At 51.4% G+C, this 19,523-nt stretch overlaps 7 protein-coding genes across 7 annotated transcripts; 4 read left to right on the forward strand and 3 right to left on the reverse strand.

The window, feature by feature from the left end:
* Nucleotides 1-124: 124 nt before the first annotated feature.
* On the reverse strand, nucleotides 125-1,270 carry N7525_010975 (DUF3716 domain-containing protein; the record flags this gene model as incomplete). The annotated part of the gene is made up of 3 exons (XM_002561043.2): nucleotides 125-990; nucleotides 1,061-1,183; nucleotides 1,240-1,270. The coding sequence occupies 3 exons, from the start codon at nucleotides 1,268-1,270 to the stop codon at nucleotides 125-127; spliced, it is 1,020 nt and encodes a 339-aa protein (XP_002561089.2).
* Nucleotides 1,271-2,246: 976 nt separating this feature from the next.
* On the forward strand, nucleotides 2,247-4,716 carry triA (uncharacterized protein; the record flags this gene model as incomplete). Its single annotated transcript, XM_061215301.1, has 3 exons — nucleotides 2,247-3,950; nucleotides 4,028-4,483; nucleotides 4,543-4,716. The coding sequence occupies 3 exons, from the start codon at nucleotides 2,247-2,249 to the stop codon at nucleotides 4,714-4,716; spliced, it is 2,334 nt and encodes a 777-aa protein (XP_061067813.1).
* Nucleotides 4,717-5,241: 525 nt separating this feature from the next.
* N7525_010977 (Zn(II)2Cys6 transcription factor) lies at nucleotides 5,242-6,814 on the forward strand (the record flags this gene model as incomplete). The annotated part of the gene is made up of 4 exons (XM_002561041.1): nucleotides 5,242-5,515; nucleotides 5,565-5,639; nucleotides 5,707-5,969; nucleotides 6,038-6,814. The coding sequence occupies 4 exons, from the start codon at nucleotides 5,242-5,244 to the stop codon at nucleotides 6,812-6,814; spliced, it is 1,389 nt and encodes a 462-aa protein (XP_002561087.1).
* Nucleotides 6,815-7,320: 506 nt separating this feature from the next.
* Nucleotides 7,321-9,490, forward strand: N7525_010978 (putative MFS transporter; the record flags this gene model as incomplete). The annotated part of the gene is made up of 7 exons (XM_002561040.1): nucleotides 7,321-7,530; nucleotides 7,596-7,666; nucleotides 7,724-8,015; nucleotides 8,072-8,143; nucleotides 8,203-8,913; nucleotides 9,004-9,108; nucleotides 9,224-9,490. The coding sequence occupies 7 exons, from the start codon at nucleotides 7,321-7,323 to the stop codon at nucleotides 9,488-9,490; spliced, it is 1,728 nt and encodes a 575-aa protein (XP_002561086.1).
* A 602-nt stretch (nucleotides 9,491-10,092) lies between these two features.
* N7525_010979 (NAD(P)/FAD-dependent oxidoreductase) lies at nucleotides 10,093-11,680 on the reverse strand (the record flags this gene model as incomplete). Its single annotated transcript, XM_002561039.1, has 2 exons — nucleotides 10,093-10,998; nucleotides 11,057-11,680. The coding sequence occupies 2 exons, from the start codon at nucleotides 11,678-11,680 to the stop codon at nucleotides 10,093-10,095; spliced, it is 1,530 nt and encodes a 509-aa protein (XP_002561085.1).
* Nucleotides 11,681-13,048: 1,368 nt separating this feature from the next.
* Nucleotides 13,049-14,965, forward strand: gmdB (general amidase GmdB; the record flags this gene model as incomplete). The annotated part of the gene is made up of 5 exons (XM_061215302.1): nucleotides 13,049-13,351; nucleotides 13,414-13,689; nucleotides 13,748-14,626; nucleotides 14,702-14,789; nucleotides 14,838-14,965. The coding sequence occupies 5 exons, from the start codon at nucleotides 13,049-13,051 to the stop codon at nucleotides 14,963-14,965; spliced, it is 1,674 nt and encodes a 557-aa protein (XP_061067814.1).
* A 241-nt stretch (nucleotides 14,966-15,206) lies between these two features.
* Nucleotides 15,207-18,495, reverse strand: spt5 (transcription elongation factor spt5; the record flags this gene model as incomplete). The annotated part of the gene is made up of 5 exons (XM_061215303.1): nucleotides 15,207-15,757; nucleotides 15,808-15,983; nucleotides 16,037-18,084; nucleotides 18,143-18,331; nucleotides 18,394-18,495. The coding sequence occupies 5 exons, from the start codon at nucleotides 18,493-18,495 to the stop codon at nucleotides 15,207-15,209; spliced, it is 3,066 nt and encodes a 1,021-aa protein (XP_061067815.1).
* Nucleotides 18,496-19,523: the final 1,028 nt, after the last annotated feature.

Below are 19,523 nucleotides of genomic sequence, written 5' to 3' on the forward strand. Positions count from 1 at the left end.
TCTAGGTATCTTCTTCTCTCATTGAGAGGCTGGATACATGTATTCACAGGCTGGTTCTCAAAATAAGAGTAGAGATTTTCATATCATGTTCCAAGTATTTCAGGTAGAAAAGAAACCAATCCGTTTACTCGTCAACTTCATCAGAATCAACATCAGAGTCAACAATGTCCGAATTTAGATCGACCGAGCCAACACCCAGAGTACCAACACCCCCCGATTCAACTGCCGATTCATCATTCTCAGATCTCGCATCCGCCGAACCAGTATCATTATCACCATGTTCAGAAGCAGAATCGTAGAAAGGGTTCGGCTCATTATCTTCAAGAGCCTCCTCGTCCGATCCATCATCTCCAGCGAACTTCGACAATTTCTTGATATCATACTCCACACGAGCACAAATCTCACGTAGATCCTCACGAACGGCAATCATGCCAGTGGTGTCATTTGCTAGCGAGCCGTCATCCAAAGGCGTTCTGTACCACTTGGCGGAGTAGGTAGGACCATGTTGCTGGGATTGAGTGGAAGTAGAAGAAGGAACTCCAAGATGAGCAGGCACAGATATAGGTCCCGCAATTTGAGCAACACTGCTACCCTGCCCCCGGGCCTGATTGTTTGCATGGATCCACTCGATGATCCATTTTGGAGGATCAGGGCCCCGAAAGCTGCACTCTGGTTGTTGGTAAGCAAATACACAGTTCATACATGCACCAGCAAACAGAGCCCTTCTAAACATTCCTAAGTCCATAAAAACACAAGATTTGAAAGCACCACGCCCTCTCTCACATCGTGCACACCCTTGTCCAGGCAAAGCAGCCTTACCATAGCGTTGACCAAGCGCAGCTCGACGTCGGTTCTGGGACGCCAGATTAGCTTTATCAACGAGACGCCAGTCGAGGTCGCGGACTGGGGGCAAGGAAAGTATTTGGAGCTCTATCGGAGTGGTGCAAAGATTCAACATGGGATTCCCTGCAGTGTCAAGTGTCGGGTAGGCTATCGAAAACATTAGTATGAAGCTGTAGGAAGGGGTCTGTACACCATCAATAGGAACATAATCAGTTACTTGTTGAAGCAGTTTGGGCCATAGCCTCAACTGTGGGATCCCAACGAGGAGGGAAGTTGGTCTCTACAGACGAGCCAGAGGCCTCGTTGCTAGGCTCATTGCTCAACCTAGGACGTTTCTTGGCTATATGAATGTGTTAGGTTGATAGGATCCTGGATATATTCAAGCGAAATTACTACCTGGACGTTTGCTCGATGGGGTTGATGCCATGGTAGTGGTAATAGGGAGGTGATGGTTGGAAATGGATCCCTAGCACACCTACGAGGATGCCCCAGAAAGAAGGGGAGAGAAAGGAAGATGGATTGAGTTTCTACAAGCAGGGAATTTGCAAGCTATATATATTACGCATCGGCCTGAGGAAAGAGGCATTTGACAAACGGATGTAGGTATAGGTAAACAAGAAGGCATTCGGAAAGACTACCGAAGTGCAAAGTAGCTTGGTAGGCAATAGAATCAATAACGCTGTCGGGCTAATGAATTAGAGCTCTAAGAATGCCTGCATTTGAATAGTATGTATGGACATCTACTCTTGCATTATACCGCGAGCTTGTCTTCCAATACTTGAGGTTTTGACCTTGACGTTGATGGAAGGACAGTGTATAGTTCCCAAAACGGTTTAGCTCATAGTTAACTGCCTCAGGTGTCAATGCCAAGACATCTCGAGATCACAACCGTGGCCTTTTTTACCAGCGGCCGAGGATTCAAGACGTTGAAACACATATGTCACGTCAAATACCGTTAGACGCTTGTATGAATTGGGTGATCTCAAAAAGACAATAGACATTTTCCATAGCGCGCTCTACCAAACTCTCCGAATGCATCATACTTCCAAGAGCTCCATTTTGCACGGGAGCTTCGCTGAACATTTTTGAGCTCCAAAGCTCCCAACGTAGAACTTAGACATCTCTCTGATCAATACAAATTGACACATAGTACAGACTATTGGACCTTGATGTCGCCGGTTCCCTAAAGCGGCGACGATCCTCTCAGCTCCCTGATTCGCGCGATTCCGCAGTTCGAGAACTTCTCCCTTCCTCTTTGTCTATCCACGCTCATTGTCCCGCCGCCTTCTTTCTGCTCCCCGTCATCTTGCGATACGGTCTGAATGTCGCGATCGCCTGTCACGTGTATTTCTTGATAAAAGTGCTCGCGTGGTCGAAGTGGTCCCGAAGTGGGTGCAGTCACGATGGATTTGCGCACGATCATGAACACCGACGGCGGCGCCTCCAACCCTCCACCTCCAAGCAACTCGGCCAGCTCTCCCATATCCGATCAAACCCCCCAAAAGCGACCGAAGAAGGCAGCTTCTTACTCAGAATATCCTACACGTCCGCCCCAGCCTTCTCCGTTGCAACACCCGCAGCACGCTTCCCCAGAGCGAAGCTCACCTTACACATCCGTTCAATCGCCATACCAACAATTCAACTCGGCCCCAGTGATTAATACAGCGCAGCGCAGCCAGACACCTCCGCACATCTCGACACCGTATGGTCCCGGCACCCGTGATCCATTTGGCGCGCCGGCATACGGGTCGCATCCCCAACACCCCGGTGGTTCTCTGGTCTCACCGTACACACCGCAGCCGACGAGTGCAGGACCACAACACCCGGAACAACAGTCTTATTTCGCCCAGCAGCGGTCTCAGCAGCGGTCTCAATCACTGCAATCGGTGATGACAACATCCCGAGCTCCAGTCGAATCTTTCCGCAGCCCTCCTGTTGCGTCGCAACCTCTTCCATTGCAGCACTTCTCTCCCACCGCACACCGATCTGTCCCTGGCACCCCGCTAGGCCCTCCTCCTACCTTTGCTACGCGCCAGTCGCCATCAAGTGCCCGCCCGCCGTCCTCCGGACACAATTCCCCCATCAATCCCCTATCCAGCCCGAGGCCCACACAGGAGGCCCCATCACGAGATCAGGTTCCAACGCAGTCACCTGTGGCTCAACGACAGTTCTCTCCGCATAATTATCACCCCTCCGAGCCGACTCATCTCCCTTCCGGCGGCTCAAAGCAAGAGCCAACCGAGAGCGCCAGTCCCAAATCGATCTCCCGTCACAATAGTATCATCGCGGCCTCCGAGTCAGCGAACGCTGGCCAAATTCGTACTTCCGAAGACCGAATGCTGGTTGAGAGTCCCGCTGCACAGAAGCCCACCGTCGCAGGATCAGATTTACTAACCTCCCCATTGGCACCGGGTAGTCAAATGAACAGTTCGCCCTCTGGCGCTCGCGGAGGCGCCCATGCCGTGGAAATGGAAGTCGACCACCAACCCCGTGTCGATGCACAACAACCCAAGCCAAAGAGAAGGAGATACAACGAGCCCCCGATCTATGCTCGGTTGACGCCTCGCAACACAAGCAGACGCCCGATCATTCCCAATCCCCGTCCCCCAATTCCAAAACATGCGCGACAGAGCCAGCAAGATTTCTCTCTGGATACTCGCAGACGGTCTTCCTCGATAATGGCAGCCATACCCGCCGCACGGGTCACACGAGCGCCTGCTGTTGCTTCACCAAGCACAAGTATGCCTCGCGCCCAAGGTCCCCCAGCTCCGTCAGCTCCCCCACTTCGTCCGCCGAGTAACTCGCAGGCTGTAGGCTCGCTGGGCCCTTGGGAGCCATCCATTACTGGCTTCATTCCACACGAGGAGCTCACAAAAACCCTTTGTGATTTCTTGTTTCAGCATGTAGTCATGAGGAACGACGTGAATGCCGGGCCAGCAGGTTCTGCTGCTGCCGGCCAGGGGACTATCATCGAGATTGAGGCGAAATTGGGCCACATCATCGACATGGACAGCAGAGATCGTATCCATCTTCCAATTTTAACCGAGAGTGTCCTCAATCGGGAGAATGCACGGGTTCGGACATCTTTTGAAAGCAAAATGACTGTGGTAAGTCGTTTCCCAACGTGTCCTGGCGAGGGTGCCTCAATCCCCATCAAGTTTACTTAGTTACTTATCATGGACAGGAACAACACCGAGCTATGAATAATTTCCTGAATGAGGCTGTGAAAGCGTCCATACCGCAGCCCAACTCGACCCGAATCCCACTTGCATACGTGCACAAGAAAGAACGTGACACTTTCTATGAGATACAAGCAGCTGATTTGCCCCCGGTGATCCGTCAAAATTTGAACCCGAGACACAAGCCTAAAGTCCGAGTGACAACCGACGAACGAACCGGTGAAATCATCGCGAAAATAGTCAAGTGTCGAATTGCCGACGTGGATGTCTGCAGCCCACGGACAACGGTGGACTGGCGCGTCAGTGTCAATCTGGAAATGGAATACACAGGCGACGTCAGCCATCTCCCTGTGGTAGATGCAGCAGTCAGTAAAGGCGGACGAGGCGATCGCATCAAGGATCGCATGAGCTACCGCCACTTGGCCTACCAGGTCGACTTGACTCAAGTAGCCAAATCCGATGTAAGTTTATACAAATGTTCTGTGTCACCCTCAAAAGCAGTCTTCTGACCATGTCGCAGCAACAACCGGGCAAGAATGAGTTCGAGCACGAGCTTGAAGTTGAAGTCTCGGCTGAGGAAATCCGTCGCCAGGGCCAGCTTGCTATGTCGGGCGATCCTAAGAACCAGTACGAGGACCTGGTGAAGGGCTTTGTGGATAATATCCGTCTGCTGGCTCGAGCGGTGCCGCCATGACGGTCTTTGCCGCTTTGTATTATGTATTTTTTTGTCTTCTTTCTTTTCTGATCTAGGCTTTACTGGGGTTTCGTTTGTGGTTCACTGCAGATATGGTTTTTGGTTTTATGGTAAAAAGTACGCACTACAATAGACATTGTGCATGGGTTCTATGTTTCTAGGGGTCGTTACCTAGACAAGGGAATGGCCAATTCATCGTTTCTGGTCGCCTCGATTTGGCTGAATATCGGATATTCTATCAAGAGAAGTAGCCAAAGGAGGCCAAGCCTGTACACCAATTTGTTTTATGCCTATGCCACTGTTGGATCTCCTGTAAATCTCATAATATCTCTGCCTACTATCATGTTCATACCATCCACATCTGACCTTGCACATGTGGATATCCCGAAATCGAGTTAACCCCGAATAGGCAGTCGGACGCGCCCTCTTGAACCCGCATGATCTACCGGTGTCCCCGCATTGCATTAAACGGCCCGCCATTCATCTCTCCGCGCAACGCTGCAAGTACAACACCCCAAATCCGGCATGTCGACCCGCTCATACCAGGGCTGCTGGACGTGTAAGCGACGGCGACGTCGTTGCGACAACACCCGCCCTTCGTGCCAAAATTGTGCCGAGCGCAGGACCGTGTGCGAGGGCTATGAAGTTCGACTAAGATGGGGTACGGGGATTGCGTCGCGTGGTCATTTTACTGGCGCCGATAAGCCGGTTAAGAATTCTGTGCCGTCGAGGCCGAGAGGGAGACAGAGGGATCTTAGCAGGGAGATGAGAAAGCGGGTGGAACGGGACGGGCATGCTGGTTAGTGTGATCTTTGAAATGATGCGGTCCAGTATTGATTGATATGTAGATTTGGATGGGGGTCAGGAGTTGGAGCTAGCGGCTTCACAGAAGGTGGTTGAGGATGAGAGTCTTTTCAATGAATGTGAGTCTGCAGCAGGAAATCATTTGAATATGTATGCTGGTTGCCACACGATACTGATATCGAGTAGTTATGAATAACGGCATTAACGTGCTTCACTCGACAACTGCAAGGAATACCATGCTTTATCCGCGTCTCCCGCAGCTTTGTCAAGAATCCAGTGCCTTGTATTCAATCTGTATTGCGTTCCAACTCGCACTGTCGAGCACAGCCACCTCGCGGTTCTGTGAGTATTTCGACACAGCATTAAAAACCTTTCGATCAGAACTAGCGTGCAGCACGACCCTGTCTGATGGGACGTTGACTTCAGGGCTGCTGCTGTGTACCATTGGCGTGCGTAACATCAACTTCTTGTTTCGGTTATCCCCTGGCTTAAAGTTCTGACACTGATTTGATCCCAGCTGATGCACGGCCTGCCCTGGACTATGCATCTAGAAGGTATGCACAATATTCTGCAGAGCCACGGGCTCGATGATTTGCATCGCCAATCTACCCCAACTCACTTCCGTATCCACCTCCTCGAGGTGATGGGGGTGCTAGACCTGGCGTGCTTTTCGGTTGGTCGCCAGGCTCCGGAGATTGGTATCTGGCGCCGGTATTGCCAGCCCGCGGCACTCAGGTTTGGTATTGAGCCTGTTAGTGGTCTTCCTCGTACACTACTTGATATACTTGCCGGGATAGGCGCAGAGACTACGGAGCAGACTCTTTGGGACTGGCCTGGCCAACCAGGGAGCTTTTTACAATGTTATCTATGGGAGGCGCATCGACTGGCGGGTATCTTGATCATCAGGAAACGAGCTAACACGTCTGCTACTCCTACTTCCAATAACAGTATCTCGGCATGGCGGCAGCCTGCCAAGTGTCCAGCAGATACATCCGTTCTTGTTGCACGGATCCTCGCTAGTCTTGATGCTCTCCGTCTTGCGTCAGTTGAGCGTCCAACGGAAGATGTCTTCATCAAGAATGCAATTCTGTTTCCTATGTTTGTCGCTGGATTGGAAGTCAGTGTCCTATGTCGCAAGCCGAAATGGCAACAAAGCATTAGGAAGGGTTTGCTAGGCTCTCATCAGTGTGGAATTCTCCTCAGCCTGCTAGAAGAGTTATGGCAGAAGGAAGACCCGAATCTGAGTGTGCATGAGTTGGCTCGACAAAGAGGTCTGGAGATGGGGCTGATATGACTTATGGATATAATTGTAATTCTACCAAAGCTATGTGTTAATTTGACTACTAAGACCCTCAACTGCTCCTTTTTATATCCCATAAACGCACGCTATACCCAATCAGGAAGGCTGACGCAACAGATAAGCAACGGAACCTTGGAAGGTTCAAAGCGATCAGAGCTCTGAAGATAACCGACCCCGACCAGCGAACCAATTCCACCTCGGAGATCTTTCTGTCCGCATCTTCAATGGATGTGCAACTCCTGGGTAATAGCCGGGTCACAAAGCACATGGCTTATCTCTCTGCCTGGATTGTGGTATCTGTGGCATCCTGACATTGGGGGTCAAAAGATCAACGTCTAGCATGTGCAGCCACTACCTGACTTTCAAAGTAAACAGGGATTTGGCTGCATATCCAGGGCTTGACCACGTCTTTTAAGAGCCGACGAGACTTATACCTCTGGCAGCACGCTCTTTATATCTGGAGCATCACTTCAACCCTAGGGACGTCTATAACTCGGGAAATGGCGGAGATCCAGGTTCTATCCCCTTTTGATGATGAAACGGACCAGCCTCCGGGCACACTCAAACTGATTCGAGGTGTGGTTCCTTTTCTCTCCTGCGTTGGGGTGTTTATTGACAGCTATCCTGTCCCAGACGACGGGGCAGATGAGCACGGGCAACACAGTGTCGTTCTCGACCCTATTCCCTCATTCGATCCCAACGGGCCCCTAGTGAGCCAGCGCTCGATTCATATCTACCTATTGATGAGCTAATCCCAACATATATCCACGAATAGAATTGGAGCACCATGCGCAAATCAGTCAATTTCGCAGTTGTCTTAGCTATGACAATAGTTATCTTCACAGCGTAAGTGCAAACTATCATAGTACATGAGCCAGACTGGTAACATTACTGTCATATCAGGCTATCCATTCAAGCCATTTTTTGGCAGCAGATGACCATTGACCTGGAAGTCACCTACACCCAATTGAATAAAGCCATGTCGGTAAACTTTGTCGGTCTGACAGCTGGTTGTATTTTCTTTATTCCCTTCGCGGAAAAGTACGGCCGACGGCCAGTTTATATCGTCTCAACAGCTCTAATGTTGACGACATCATTCTGGACATCCAGAATAAACAGTCTGACAGAGCTGTATGTGACCAACTTGCTACAAGGTCTGGCTGGTTCAACCAACGAGTCGATAGCGGAGATAACAGTGAGCTATATCTTTGGACTGATAGTGAAGTGTCCCGTCCTGTTAATGTTGTACAGATTGCCGACTTGTTCTTCGTGCATCATCGGGGAAGTATGAACGGATTATACTTGACATGTGTCATGATTGGCGTAAGTCTTCAACCTCGGAGTTTGGAGATTCAGGCGGTACCTGACGAAGCCATGTATAGAGCTTCCTGACCCCCATGGCTGCAGGGGCACAAGCCACACAGCACGGCTGGCGCTCGTGCTATCAAACCATGGGGATCTCCAACGGTATCCTTTTTGTCATCTTCCTCTTCATATACGAGGAAACTAAGTACGTCCCCTTGTTGAATGGGCAAGCCCACGCCACCGTTGAAAAAGACAAGCCACCCGTCTTAATCAAAGAAGATGGTGCGGAAATTTTTGACTCGGGGTCTTCATCCAATTGCTCTTTATCTGTCACTGAACGGGCCCGTCCTCATCATGTACTGGACCTCACTATACCGCAGAACCCCTGGCGCAAGAGACTTGCCCTGGCAACGCCAACACTAGAACCAATCTGGCCGCATTTCTACCGCCCCTTCTGCGTGCTCATCCTTCCCGCTGTGGCATTTGCCGCGTTTCAATATGCAGCTGGACTAGCCTGGCTAACAGTAACTTCGAACGTGTTGTCACTCACACTTCCAGAGCCGCCATATCTCTTCTCCCCTGCCCAAATCGGATACACTAGCGCTGGTCCATTGATTGGGAACATCATCGGTACAGTATACGGTGGCTTCATCGGCGATCGGTCGATTTTGTACTACGCAAAACGAAACAGGGGCTACTACGAACCCGAAATGCGGTTGTACATCTTACACCTTCCGGCCATTTTCATGGCAGGTGGCCTTATCATGTTCGGTGCAACGATTTCTCGGGTAAGGCAACAACATTCATAGTCAAAGTTTCTATTCGGCCTGAGGGTCTGTTGATGAGTGAGTGCTAACATGTTGTTTCGTGGCTTGTAGGGAATGCACTGGATCTGGCCAAATGTCGCAGGTGCCTTTTTCGGGTTTGGCCTGGGCAGTATTAGCGATGCTACATTGGTGCTAGTCATGGACAGTTACAGAGAGGTATGATTGGTTGCTGTCCTACCTCTCTCTTTTCGAGATACATGATATGATACATCCTTCAGGATACATACTTCCTCTATTTCGAGTAGTCCTTTGTACTCACACCCATCTCTAGATCACCGGTGATGCGTTCACGGCTGTGGCGTTCATGCGAAACGCGGTCGGTATCGGTGTTCCATTCGTCATCTCTCCATGGATCCAGCGCAGCGGCATACAGAATATGTTCATCACGTGTGGGATGTTGAGTCTAGCCATTACTGGGACGATTATCCCAATGGTTCTTTGGGGAAAGTCTGCTAGGCGCGCATTGGCAGGCCGCTATCGCGATATCGCGGATCATGGCCATGCTATGGGACAGTCTGCTTCGTTGCATGTTCCATGACCTGAATATTGGCTTCGTGTCTCTTTAGCAGTGAGGACCTCCTACTGGAGGTTGGTGGAATTTGGCTGCCTTGGTTAGGGTTGTGCGGTTTGGGTGTCGGGTGTCGGGTGATATGGCTATGCCGGGGACTTATTTCGAATCAGAATCAGGTATGTTGATGGTTAGAGCTTTCATTGGATACTTTGGATGATATGAATTCGGTACCATTTCATGAGCCGGATTGTACGTAGGGCTGTCCGAATGAATTACCGAAGTTGTACGAGATGATACCGTAGCTTTGGGATTCCTTGATAAGGTACATGGTACAAGGTGCAAGGCACTTCCCTTCGCCAATGATCGTTAGCGATGGGTTTCACATTGCTTGTTAAGCCTTGAGAGAACATGGAAGCCTGATCTAAAGGAGATAGCCGGAAAACTCTAGCCCTAACTCATGCACGACAGAACTAAAAACATAATTGCGAGATTCCATAAAACTAGATGTCTTATTTTGTTCAGCTGTCAAAGACGATAGACTAAGAAAAGGAGTACCGCGTGGTCAGACGTCAGACAAAATATTGAAAAAGAAATTGCAAATCTAATATGCAAAACCCCCAAGAAGCAATCTAAAGATTTGCCCTGTGAACGTCATCACCGACGTCTTTCGGCAACACCGTCTCAACAAACCTCTCCTCCGACACCAGCAACTGCTCAGGGAACCACGAAAGATCCGCACTGACAGACTCACTCAGCGAGGCATCCCGTGCGAGCAACATAGTCGCCATCGCCTTACCACCAAGCCAAGCCTGAACCATTCCCTCCCCACCGAACGCAGCACAAACCCACTCAGCTCCTTCAGACCCATGCTCAGACCGACCTGTCACAGCTCCAGGCAACCGTCCTACCCAGGGGAATCCATCCGAGCTGAACGCCATATTACCAGTCCACATCGCCTGCACCGGGTCACCTTGCACGCAGCCCCAGTCTTTGGCTCCGAAGATGGCACGCAAAGCCCCAGACAAGTGGATATCAATGTAAAGGCTAAGATCAGAGTCCGTTGCAACACCCAGGTCTGCTAGACCGCCGGCTTCGCTCTGCGCAAAGCCCCCGCCGAGCATCATCTGTCCGCCGGGCAGCTGGGTCATGTAGTCGAACCCGCGGTCGTAGTTGAAGAGCCAGGAATGATGCGCTCCTTGGTTAGGGAACCTGTCACCAGGGGTTTGTGCTGACATCTGCCCGCGCACGGGGAAGATTCGGCCCCGGAAGCCTGGTACCAGGTGGCTGACATGGGCATTGGTGCAGTGGATAACGTGTCGGGTGGTGATAGTGCCTCTGTTTGTGTCGACCTTGTATCTTGGGCCGTTGGAGGAAGTGGCGTCGTGGATAGCGGTCACGGCGGTGTTTTCCTCAACCCGGAAGTCATCCGGGAAGTCTGCAAGGAGACGTTTGAGGACGCCGGTGACGAATTTGTAAGGCCAAAGGGCGCCTGCAGGGCCGGTTATGACGCCGCGGGCACGTGTCAAACGGAACTCCTAGAAAGAATATTAAAAAATCCGCGCTTTTAGTGGTAACGGTAGGATATCACCGTACCCTCGGGATAGCATCTCCCTCGTAAGACGTCCATTCAGCAGCTTCCTCCGGCATCCCCTCCTTGAAACGGTGCATCCGCTCCAACGCCGCCTTCCAGGCCTCATCGCCGAAGTAAACGCTCAGGAACTGGACCTTGCGTGCTTGCGTCTCTGTAGTGATGCCAAGCTCCTCTGAGACGGCGAGCATCTCCTTCAGATGTGCCAATCGGAAGCGGATAAGCTTACGCGCGGCGTCCACGCCAAAGATGTCGGCGAACTCGGCGTACTCGTCGGCTGTCTCCAGGATGTGACCGCCATTGCGGCCCGTTGCACCGCTGCAGACTGTGCGAGCCTCAAGCATGACCACGGATGGATGGGAGGTAGAAGAGGGCTTTGAAACGCGGTTCTGGAGCAAGGTTCGTGCAATAGCTGATCCGGTAATACCAGAGCCGATGATAACAACATCGGCTTCTTTGGGCAGAGGCTTTGCAACTCCCTGGCTGAAGTTGTGTGGTCCCAGGGTCCAGAACGAGGAGGTCGTCGAACTCTGGGGGACGCCGGGGTCAGAGTGGATGCGATTGAGAGCTTGCTGTCTAGCAGAGGCTGAGACCGAAGGGTCAGTTAGGATATCTGTAGCAAAGGGCATTGTTGTTGAAATGTCAGAGCCACAGTGCAGGGTAGAATGTTGGTTTGGTTGAAAGGAAGTCAAAGAAGAGAGCTGTGTGGTGGAGTATAAGTAGCAAGGGGCACAGTAGTAGATGATAAAACACTTCAAGTCCCACGCGAGGTCTTGTAGATACGTGAGAGCGAAAAATAAATAAAATTAAACTAACTAAAATAAAATAAAAACACGAGGCTGAAGTAGTCAGGCGCAATATCAGATCTCGAATCAGAAGTGGCCTGCTGGACTTGCCTATAGCAAGTTTCAAGGTTAACTACAAGCTCATCTCATTCAAAGGTTTTCATTTCCGTGGATACCACCTGGACACCTGCATATGCCCCATCCGATAGAGTTCAAAGATAACGTGCGGGTCCACCTTCCTGTTTGGGATTTAGAGATTGCGGGGATTTTTAGAACACACCTGAAGGGCCACTTGGCCATTTGGCCATAAAAATCATAGGCAGACTAGGCAACGGTAGTGAAGGGAGCACACGTGAAGGATCCCTGTTCTCTTTCTTGTTCACGTGTTCAATTTTTCCCAAGATTATCATCTCACTGCCTCACCCTCCATTATCTAAATGCCCTATAGTTAGTTACCGTCTGTACATCCGATAGACCCCCACTCTACGTTTGCGCCCACGGCTTGTACCGCGGCATTCCAGGAACAAGGTATGCCAAGCCCATCAAAAATAATCCTCACATTGTTTCGGCCAGAAATGGGGTCTTAGGAAGCGGTGGGGTTCTTCTAGTATATTTTGCATTGGGGCTAGGCCTGGTCCGTACAACCGGTGTTTGTGTCTCGACGTTGCCTGCTGTGAGAGGGTGTTGATCTAGAACGATATGGACTACCTGACCGGTTTCCATGGGGTAGCAAGTTCAAAAATGTGGTAACCAGGTCAATATAATCGATAAACTACCTAGGTAAAGTTGAGGATGGAGAGGGGTTGGATAACCACGGCAGATAGAGGGGTTGCATTGCCGGTTAACTAGTTGGGAGTTACTATAGCCGCCATTCATACCAGGCCTTTATTTTCCAGTATATGACAGGGATACCCTGCAAGAACAAAAGTAATGACAATGAAGTGACGTTAGTATTCAACAAATTCAACAACGTTTCGCTCTACACCCCAAGTGCTATCGCGGATTCCTTCCGACTCCAAGCTATCCCAAAACGGCGGGTCGACACACGCTTGATCACCAAGCCCAAGTGGGGAGTTAAGACAAGTGGGCAAAGCGGAAGTTTCCACATCTTCTAGTAGGCAAGTTCCGCTGTTCCGAGCAAGAAAAGGACATAAATTCTACATAAAGAGGAGGACGGTCACCAACGTAAAACCACATTTATCCCATCCCCAAATGGCATCCAAAGCACCCCCGAGCAACTGGCAAGACCTCGTTGCTGCCAAACACCATGAATGCGAGCAGAAGATCCCCCGAGACTGGCTTCTGAGCTCAGACCAACTGGCGCTCGCAGACGAAAACCCCCGTCTACTAGATATTGATATTCCTCGTCGCAGTGGTCTACTCTCTGAGGCCGAATTGGACCTGACGGAAAACTATACCGCGAATCAGTTATTGGTCAAGTTAGCGTCGGGGCAGTTCAGTTCACTGGCTGTTACAACAGCGTTTTGTAAGAGGGCTGCTATTGCGCAGCAGTTTGTGAGTACAACATATCCCTGACAGCATAAAAGAGCAATGACCTTAATACATGTTTTGTTTAGACCTCATGTCTCACGGAGACCTTCTTTCCCCAGGCACTGGAGCGTGCTAAACACTTGGACGAGTACCTCCAGCGGGAAGGAAAGCCCATTGGACCCCTCCATGGTCTACCGATCAGCATAAAAGACAGTTTCTGTGTCGAGGGTGTGCAGACAACAATAGGATATGTCGCATTTCTCGAGAACGAACCCGCGAAGACGAACTCAGCACTAGTGAATATGCTACTGCAGCTTGGCGCGGTGTTATACGTGAAGACCAACATCCCACAGACAATGATGGTAAAAATACCGAATGGCTCGTAGATATGCCCAGGACGTGAAGCTAACAACCACCCAGACAGCAGACTCGGAGAATAACATCTTCGGCCGCACCCGCAATCCACACAACACAACCCTAACAGCGGGCGGATCCAGCGGCGGCGAGGGCGCACTGGTAGCATTCCGCGGCTCGATTCTGGGCGTGGGCACCGACATCGCCGGCTCGATCCGCATCCCCGCGCTATGCTGTGGCGTGTACGGCTTCAAGCCAACAAGCAACCGTATCCCCTTCGGCGGACAGATCTCCGGCGTCGATGAAGGGATCCCAACCCTTGTTCCAACCGCTGGTCCGCTGGCACATAGTATCGCCGATCTCAAGCTACTGATGAGTTCTGTCGTCGCCGACGGCCAGGCGTGGAAGTATGACTCTAGTGCCGTCGCGGTCCCGTGGCAAACTATCCCGTCGGGTAGCGACGCCAGCCAAAGCTTGACTATCGGCGTGCTTGCTGAAGATGAGCATTTCCCGCTCCACCCGCCTGTAAAGAGGGCTCTGGATCAGGCGGTTGAGGCTTTGGTGCGAGCAGGACATCGTATCGTCCGCGTCAATGGTGACGATGAAGCACAGAGTGTGGCATATGCGTCGCGTCTTGCCTTCCAGTATTTTGTCTATGGTCCGCACAAGGATCATCTTGCGGCTAGTGGCGAGCCCGCTGTGACTTCGGTTGCTAAGGCTGCAGAGCCGATGTTCTCTGGGCCGCACCCTGTCCAGCAAGGTCTAGGACCATTTGAGACTATCCAGGCGTTGCATGTGGCCCGCCAGCGGGTTCATGATGTCTGGAGGCAGACATGGGTGGACCAGAAGCTTGATGTGATTCTGGCTCCTGGGGCTCAAAACACAGCCGTGGGCCATGATACATATGGATGGCCTCCTTACACTGTGATATGGAACTTGTTGGATGTAAGTATATTTCCGTCTCGTTCTGCTGTTTTCGCCTTGGCTGTTTGGCGTATAGACTAACTTCTTCCAATCCAGTACCCTGCATGCATTATTCCATTTGGAAGAGCGTCCAAAGAGCTCGACCCTGAGCCTATGGCAACAGGTGGTGATATGCAGCCGGACTGTCAGTGAGCCTGTCTCTTGTATCGAATAGATTGCTAACAGATACCAGATCACCCCGATGAGGTGGACGGCGCCCCATGTGCTATCCAGATCATCACGCCACGCTTCCAAGATGAGAAGTGCCTGTGGGCGGCAGATATCATTGACCGGGCATTGGCTGTTTATGACAAGGAATAATAGGATGTTGGTATGTGTCCACGCCGAAGGTTGGCCGGATCGCTACGCTCAGGTATTCAGGTATGCCATTCAGGAGTATGTTCAGTGACTAGGAAATATCATTTGACGCCGTATGCTGTTTTGTAAGAAAGTAAATTCAAAAGGTAGAATACATATGTGAAACCGGTCCTATCCCGTTTGATATCTTAAAGGTGTGTGAAAGGACAAAGGTTTGGGGCTTGAAAGAGAAACAGAACAAGAACTATGGACTCGGACTATCATCGTACCGTGGTCCGCCGTCATTACCACCGTACCCAGCACCAGGCGTAGCAGCCATTCCACCCATCGCCGGAGTTGGCGCATCGAACGCCGCAGGGGTTGGAGCGCCACCGGGAGTGGGCGCACTGAAAGCTCCACCAGGGGTGGGCGCACTTTCGGGCCACCCGCCAGGAGTTGGTGCGCCAGGGGTCGGAGCAGCGTATGCGCCGGGTGTGGGGGCGGAGTAGTTTCCACCAGGAGTCGGGGCATCGTCGAAATCACGCTGGTCTCTGCCGGCAGCCATGCTGTTCCAGCCGGGAGTGCGACTGCCTGTGTTTGCACCCGCGTTCCAGCCGGGAGTGCGGGATCCAGAGGCGAAGGCATCGAAACCGGAGCTTGAGTCGTATGGTGTCTTGGATCCTGAGGTCCAGGACGGGGTTCGGCTGCCAACTCCTCCATATGCGGTACGGTTCCCTTCGTAGGGGTTTGCGGTACGGGAGCCATCGTTCTTCCAGGCTGGTGTACGGCTGCCACTCAAGCCACCCCAAGCAGGAGCTATGTTATGATTAGCATTTTTGTCAACTTCATAAGAGTAGTGTACTTACTTCTCGCAGAAGCGCTGTTCCAAGCGGGGGTTCTGGACGAATCGGCGGCGGCGATCGGAGTTCTGCCACCGGCCCAACCATCTCTCCCAGGACCGCCTGAAGTGTATGGAGTTCGCCCTCCAGGGCCACCTCCTCCTCGTCCACGGCCCATGGAGAGGGGCTGTTTGGAAACAGGACTACCGAAAAGTTAGAAAGGCCGTGTATCAAACAAAGTAGGGGAAGAACATACTCTTTAGGTGTCAGAATGTCGCGCGGAACGTGTACGGGCTTGTTAGATGTGTAGAGTTCAACTTGAGCGGAGTTATCGTCGGCGTCCCGGACAATACCGACGAGACCCTTATAACGACCCTTGCGGATAGTCACAGTCTTTCCGATAAGGTGATCGCGGCCGCGACGAGGAGGTGGCATTGCAGCACCACCTCCAGGGGTTTGCATCGCCAGGGCAGGGTTCATCTTGGTGAGATCGGGTCCAGTGGGCCGACCACCTCTTGCTGACACGGTAACGACATTCGTTGTCCGCACCACAGAGATACCCGCGTTCTCGGCTTGGGCCTTATTATGCAAGAAAAGGAACGAACGGTGGATATGGCGAATTACTCCACTGCGCTGCTCTCCGTAGACCTCGCGAACGGTATCACCGCTTCGAATCTCTGCGCCATTGCGATCAGTAGCCACGGCATCGCGACGGGGGGTAATCTTGTTTGCGATTTGCGTAGGAAGAATGTTGCGGATAGAACCATTCTGGTCCACCACACGCAGGGACTCCCGGTCCACTTTAATGACACAAGCAACAGTGGCAGCATCAAGCTGGACGAGATCGTGAACATCATAGATGCCAAGTTGTCCATCGGCAGCCATCTCAGCAGATAGTCGAAGATCCTTGCTGAAAATTGTGATCTCCTGCATACTCATATCACTGAGCAGAGTGACGGTGTCATCCTTGACCTGCACGACCATGCCCAGTTCATTCTGGTATCGACTGCCGCCGATAACCTTGACGTGATCACCTTCCCTAAATCGTTTACGGAGAGTTCGAACAGGCGCGTCAATTGTCTGGCCGGCGAGCTCGCCCTCGGTGACTTGCAATGAAACAATGTCACCTCGAGTTGACACTGTGCGACCAATAAGACCCTGCTGTTCACCCCGGTAAACCTCCACTGGATCACCCGGTTGGTATGACTCTTCAGCGGTGGAGTTCTTCAGGGTCTCGGCCAGCGATGCCAGATCCAAATTGGCAGTTCCATCTTCTCCTCCACGCGCAAACATTGTAACCTCCTCTAGCCGGGGGTTAACATTCTTGGCATTCAAGTGCTGGACACGCATATCCTTGATGAGGAACCCATCCACGTAGTTCTCGTTCAAGTAGTTCCATGATTTCCCGCCTAGACCAGAAGTAGACGAGAGATATTTTGCGTGCTTCTTTTTCGCCTCTGTCTCACTGAATAAACGCTGGGGAGGGCGGACGGTGTTCACAGCACCGCGTTTGCGCTTAGCATCGGCAGCAGGGGCGCCAAAAGCATCGTCATTCAGGCCATAGTCCAGTCGAGGAACAAGTCTCACAGTAACATTCAATCCGTTGGTTTCGACCTCCTCAATCTGGGCCAAATCGCCCATGTATTTGCCACGCTTGATGCGAATCCAGCCACCGGGCAAAAGCTCTTCCGATTTGTGGACGCGAAGAAGATCTGGCATCTCCTTCACTGGAACGAGGGTCAGCTTCTGGGATGGGTAGTAGAAGTTGATGCCGTCCAAGCCTTCGGTAACATCGGCCTGCCTGCGCGCTTCACAGTAGAACCAGCCCTGCATAATGTTTCCGCGCTCAAAAGCCGAGATAATTCGAATGGGGTTGCGGGAGCCGGGTGGACGCTCTTCGATCCGTTTCTGGATGGAATATACGACCTCCTTCTCCTTGCCAGGCTTGCAGCGCCCACCCCAAATGCTGGGGTCTTCCACACTAGGAAGCAGGAGTCGCTTCGGGATTACAAGGGAATCTGTTGCGGCAGCACGGTTGCGTCCATATCGTTCCTTGAGCATCTGCGCTTGCTTCTCTGCGTCCATGCTGGCGTCGATCTCGCGCTGGCGATCCAGCTGTCGATGGCGGCGGTCGTCTGTTTCGGTGCCTTGTGGTAGCGCATCAAGATCATCCGGGTGTGTTTCCATGCCATATTCGGCGAGCTCATCTTCCTCATCATCGGCCTCGTCCTCCTCCTCATCGACACCAGCCTCGTCTTCGATGAAAGGATTGGCAACGCGCTTCACTCGCTTTTGTGGACGAGCCTAAAAGAGAAACCATGCGTTAACAACTATGCATTACCAGGTCCCACGGAGAACATACCACATCCTCTTCCTCGTCTTCGTCTTCGTCCTCCTCATCCTCCTCGTCTTCGTCCACTTCATTCTCGATCTCTTCGTCATTTTCGACTTCCTTGGCGTCATCATCCTCATTTGCATCTGTTTCGCGAGGGTACTTCACATCATCCTCCACATCAGCGCCATCGCCACCTGAGTCTTCTTTCTTGGTTGGCTGTTCCACGCTCATTCGTTAGTGTTTGTTCATCGATGTTTGACAGGAGTCTCTGGACCGACCTTAGCTCTGGGCTCCTCGGCATCAGACTCTTCTTGGGGAGCAGGGTTGAAGTCATCCTCGTCGTCCTCGGACCCGAAGTCTTGGTTGAGAAAGTTTGACATTTTGCAGGTAGTGCCTTAACGCGCTATTGCAAATGATCTGGTCGCGCCACCTTCGGCACGTCGTAATTTGGACTTAAGATGTAGTGATATGTCTACCAATCACAAGGAGGATCAGCAACTGGACAGACAAAGATAAATGCGAGAAGCAAGACGGACCGTATCCAAGGAAACCGCGCTACAACTTGCGGGTTGGGGGACAAGGCGTAGCTAACAGGATGCGAACTGCCGGGGTATTTCCGATGAATGGTCAGTTCCAAGTAGCGTCAGGTCAAATGAAGCTGATCCAGACGGGAGAAAAGCGAATGGAAAGTTAAGAGAGAGCACCGCAGACAGTCGAGCTCTGCGGGCAACCACCGAGTTCCGCGACCGCCTACAAAGAACACGGACCGGAAGAGATCTCAGATTTGTTAGAAGATGAAATAACAACAACACAACGCAGGCGCAGATTATAGCTCTGCTAAGGGATAATTTGAGAAAGGACAAATGAGAACTAAAGTGTCGGAGGAGGTCGAGTTGCCCAGAGGCATAATCCTTGCGTAAGTGGTCGCTGTGGCACGCCGTACTTGGCCTTTGAGCCTGGCGTTTCTCACCTTTGCCCTTCGAGCTAAAGAGGAGAGAGAACATACATCAATACTCTCTGAGAATCAACAGAGGAACCTAAATACAAGCCTTGTAGGCATACAAGCTCATGTAGGTTTACTTGAAGATCAGGACAAACTGCAATCTCCTTACGATCATACTAATGCGAACAAATGCCCCGATCAATAAATATTCCTGCATTTGGACCAACATATAACAAGGCGGAAATTCAATTCCTTTCACACAGAGAGAAGAAAAAAAAGCCATCAAGGATCACAAATACATATACATCCAAAACAGTCGGGTCAGTGATCAAAATCAGTCGTTGTATTGCTTGGCTTCGAGTATACTCAGAATCATCCCAGACGCCCGAACTTGAGTCTTTCAAAATAAAGTCCATCTTAACAATCGTACAGTACTGAATGAGCCAATGTCGCTGTTCAGACGGC

This window comes from Penicillium rubens, assembly GCF_028828025.1.
Source record: "Penicillium rubens strain IBT 27055 chromosome Unknown utg000004l_segment0_segment0, whole genome shotgun sequence".
Classification (NCBI taxonomy): domain Eukaryota; kingdom Fungi; phylum Ascomycota; class Eurotiomycetes; order Eurotiales; family Aspergillaceae; genus Penicillium; species Penicillium rubens.